This window comes from Lathyrus oleraceus, chromosome 1 (assembly GCF_024323335.1).
Source record: "Lathyrus oleraceus cultivar Zhongwan6 chromosome 1, CAAS_Psat_ZW6_1.0, whole genome shotgun sequence".
Taxonomy (NCBI): domain Eukaryota; kingdom Viridiplantae; phylum Streptophyta; class Magnoliopsida; order Fabales; family Fabaceae; genus Lathyrus; species Lathyrus oleraceus.
This window is the reverse complement of record NC_066579.1, coordinates 333,022,261-333,027,019: the sequence shown is the minus strand read 5'-3', so window position 1 is coordinate 333,027,019 and position 4,759 is coordinate 333,022,261. Positions and strand designations below refer to the sequence as shown.

The 4,759-nt window shown below is 34.6% G+C and overlaps 1 protein-coding gene across 1 annotated transcript; it reads left to right on the top strand.

Moving 5' to 3' along the window:
- The first annotated feature begins 3,207 nt into the window (after positions 1–3,207).
- Positions 3,208–4,161, top strand: LOC127105381 (uncharacterized). The gene has a single exon (XM_051042558.1). The coding sequence runs from the start codon at positions 3,208–3,210 to the stop codon at positions 4,159–4,161; it is 954 nt and encodes a 317-aa protein (XP_050898515.1).
- Positions 4,162–4,759: the final 598 nt, after the last annotated feature.

Sequence of the window (4,759 nt, the reverse complement as noted above, 5' to 3'; positions counted from 1 at the left end):
ACTTCTTTAATTTAAAAATCTCTCCCTTCATTTTCAAAATTTCTTTGTGTGAACTATTTTTGTTCTAAACTTTGACCACTTTCAAAAAGGTAGAAACTTTGGCCTTATGTCATTGCATTTTCAAACTTGTTTTCTTAAATCAAACTTGTAAATGAACTTAACCATACTTGACTTAAACTTTCAAAAACGCCAAAAAGAACTAACTCATTCAAACCATTTTAGGCCTTTGTGCCTTTCAAACTTAATTTTTGATAAAAACCAACTAACTCACTTTGAAATTTATAGCACGAACTACGAGGTTTTGATCCCTCATTTTTACGTTGGTACGTAGGCACGAGGCCGAAGGTCTTGTCCAACACAAAAATATAATTAATCAATTCTTTTCTCATCCCCCCATTCTATTTGTTTGTAAACATCATTTTATACAAATAACATATGCACACAAAAAGGGCTCCATAGGAGTACCTATGACACTTTGGATGCTAACACATTCCCTCTGTGTAACCAACCCCCTTACCTATGATCTCTTATTTTTATTAGTTTTTATTTGAAAACTTCTTATTATTTAGGTTTTGTTCGCATTTTTCCCTTTTCCCTTGGAAACAATAAAATCGCGGTGACGACTCTTGTTAATTGATCTTTAGTTTGTCAATAGCTTAATGATCATGAATTTCCCGCTACATGCATCATATATGAACTTTGTTTGATGTTGTTAATATGTTACTTTTGGTTTTGACCTAATTTTGACTTACTTTAATGTATGTTTACATGTTTATGTGCTTTGAACTTTTGTTAATATGCCATGAACTTTTGTTTGCTTATTTTGCCATTGATCCATGATTCACATGTCATTATTTCATGTCTTGTTGAACCTTTGTGTGCATGTGTTCCCTTGTGTTTGTCTTTGTTTATGTGTTTACAAATGCTTTAAACTTGTAATAAAATGTCTTTGTATGACTTGTATGCTTACATGTTCAAACTTTTTGTATGATGTTGAACCTTTGTTTGTGATCATATTGAACCTTAACATGCATGTCTTTAATACCTTAAATTGTTTTCATGATTAAGTTGATGTTATGTCCAAACCATGTCTTACTTCAAGCATATACATGTTCATTCATACTTATTATGACATCCATATACATTTTCATGTTTTGTTATGTCATTTATTTTTGTTTCTTCACGGTGATATATCCATGTCATTCATATTCATGTTAACTTTATACATCTTTGATTGATGTTATTGTATATTTGTTCATGTTAACATGTTGTACATATGTGTTTACATACCATGCTTTCTATTGTTATGATCATGCTTCCATATATTTGTTGATGTCATGCTTTAACATCTTCTTCATTTGATTATATTTGTGGATGTCATGTTTGAACATCTTCTTCATCCTTGTTTTTCATTGTTGATGTCATGCTTGAACATCTTCTTTACCATTTGTTTATCATTGTTGATGTCATGCTTGAACATCTTCTTTATCATGTGCTTATATTTGTTGATGTCATGTATGAACATCTTCTTCATTTGCTTATCTTTGTGGATGTAATGTTTGAACATCTTCTTCATATTTGTTTATCCTTGTTGATGTCATGCTTGAACATCTTCTTTACCATTTGTTTATCTTTGTTGATGTCATGCTTGAACATCTTATTTATCATGTGCTTATATTTGTTGATGTCATGCTTGAACATCTTCTTCATCTTGCTTATATTTTGTTTATCTTTTTTCCTAAATCCAAGGGAAAAACCTCTTTATTGACTTAATGTCATAGGTAGTGTAGCAATCCCTAGTTTCCCTTTGACCTTGTTATAGTCATTCTCACTTCCAACTTAGATTTAAGTAAGAGTTTGTAACTCTTGTAATTATGTTTATTATGAACACTTACTTCCCCCTTTGGAACCTTGATCACTACCAAGTGTTCGTTCAGCCTTAGCCAGGTGAACTACGGTTGCTTTGATTCCATCCTTATAAGGATACGTAGGCACATGACCGCGAAGTTTTGGCGAGCAAACTTTATAAACCTTTAGGTCCTTCCCAATAAAACATTTCCAAATAATAGAAAACAAATAATAACATAACACAAATACTTTCAAAAGGTTCTTATAGGATACTATAGATACTAAGGATGTTAATACCTTCCCTTAGTATAACCAACCCCCGAACTTTAGATCTCTTCGCATTGTTTTTACATTGCACAATTAGGGTTTTATTCGATCTTTCCCCTTCCATTGGATAAATTAAAGTTCGGTGGTGAACATTTAATGTTTTGTGATTCAAGTTAATACAATAGCTTGATATCCAATTCTCACTGCGACAGAAATGGCGACTTCACCGGGGAGACATTGAAAGAGGGTTAAGCCTATTTTGATTATATTTGTGTTGTTATTTTTAGTTGTTTTCCTTGTTTGTTTGGATCTTTAATTTGGGTGATCCATTGTGTGGTGAGGTAAGTCCTAACCCGGACTTGAGTGTACATAAATAAGATAGGATGTGGTATAGTCAAGAAGGCTTATAGAGAGTTTAATCCCGAACAAGCTGACTTGAGAATCCACCACTCATGTGGAGGTTCCCTTTACAATTAGTATTGTTGATCAATCAATTATGAAAACACATACTATATTGATTTGGGTAACCTGAGAAGCTGAGGACCTTAGTAACCCCCTTTACCCCACTTGGTCTTTAGGATGTAGTGCGATGACTATGAAGGTGTAAATCCGAAATAGTTTATACGCGATACTACACTCAAATGAGATTCTCTTGAGAATATTATTAACTCTCGAGTAATTGGCATGTTGATAATATCTGAAAGATGGGTCAATGATTTTTGGGAACCTTTGTAGAACCCGTTGTACAGGTACAAAATAAACCCATAGTACATTTGGGATGGTTAGACCCATGGCCTCAAGCTCGCAACGTCGAACATTTGAATCCTATTTGTGTGTGACCCTTGTTTATGTGTTTGTGCATTCATGCATCCATGCATCATAAACATCATTTTTTAAACAAATTTTTCAAGGAACTTAGGAACTTTTGTTGCAAACATTAGGTTTATCATGGATTTTGGAAGGAAAAAGACTTAAAAGTACACTTTCAAGAGCCCTAAGTTAGAAGACCTAAGGAGATTGGGATCTTTGGTTGTTGGCACAGAGGCTTTCAACAAAAGATATGGACATTTGCTCTCTCTTTTGAAGATCAACATGGAAGATGGACTTCTTTCTACTTTGATTCAGCTTTATGATCCTATGTATCACTGTTTCACTTTCCCCGACTATCAGCTTATGCCAACACTTGAAGAATACTCTCATTTGATTGGTGTTCCTATTTCTAGTCAAGCTCCATTTTCTGGTTTGGAGGAAGATCCCAAAGATCAAGACATTGCAAAGGTTACTTACTTGAAAATGTCAGAGATTAGGGATCACATGACCACAAAAGGAAAAATGCTTGGTTTGACAGCTAAGTTTCTAATGAACAAAGCTCAGTATTTTGCTAGAATGAGGAGTGTGGATGCGTTTGAGGCTGTTTTTGCTCTACTTATCTATGGATTGTTCCTATTTCCTAGTTTTGATGACTTTGTTGCCATGGATGCCATCAAGATCTTCTTAATAGGAAATCTAGTTCCTACTTTGCTTGTCGATGTCTATCATCCTGTTCATATGAGGAATTCTTATAGCGGGGGAATGATTACATGTTGCGTGCCTATGTTGTACAAGTGGTTTATTTCTCACTTGCCAAGGTCTCATGCTTTTTGGAATCTTAAGGATGGTCTTTTATGGTCACAAAAGATTATGTCGCTCACACATTTAGATATTGTTTGGTATAGTCGTGACTATGATGGAGTTAGTATCATTGATAGTTGTGGAGGATTTTCTAATGGACCTCTTCTTGGTACAAAAGGAGGCATCAGTTACAACCCAATCCTAGCTCGTCGTCAACTCGGTTATCCAATGAGCGATAAGCCAAAGAATATTCACTTGGATGGTTTGTTCTTTAAGGAATGTGAAGATTGCAAAGCGCTCAAAGAGAAGATTATGCAGGCTTGGCGCCATGTTCATAAGCTAGAAAAGAAAGTTTTAGGGAAGACAAATTGTGTATCTTTAGAACCTTACCTTAAATGGGTTCAAGATAGGGCCATCAGCTTGAAAATGCCTTAACCTCTCTAAGAGCCTTTGCCTTTAGTTGACAAAGGACCTACCTATATCTTCATGACTGATGCAGAGAAGTTGAAGATTGCTTTGACCACAGCGCAACAAGAAAGGGACGCTTAGAAGAACAAGTATCAAATCATCAACAATGAGTATGAAGAACTTCAAAAGCATTTGAAGATGAAGAATGAAGAAGAGCTCTCCAACAAAAAGAGGAAGGTGCAAGAGGATTTATTTTCCTATGGCGTTCAGTCAGATACTCCTTGGAAGTTGATCGTGGACAAGCTTGTGTTCAAGAAGGCTGAGATGGAAGAACAAATTAAGAAGCTTAACTTGAGGCTACTAGGGGAATCTCCTTAGGACTTTATTTAGTTTTTATTTAGCTTTTATTTAGCTTCGTTTATAACTTTTGGAAGTTTACTCAAACTTTGTAACTCTCTCTGATTAATGAAATGAGTTTCTTTTGATCATTGTCATTTTCCTTTTGATGTTTGCAATTATCTCTTAAGTTCCTTGAAACTTTTTAAAATTTGCATTTTCATTGCGTTCATGCATATGTCATCACACTTGCATTTTTTATCAAAATAAAAACTCACTTCCGTCATTT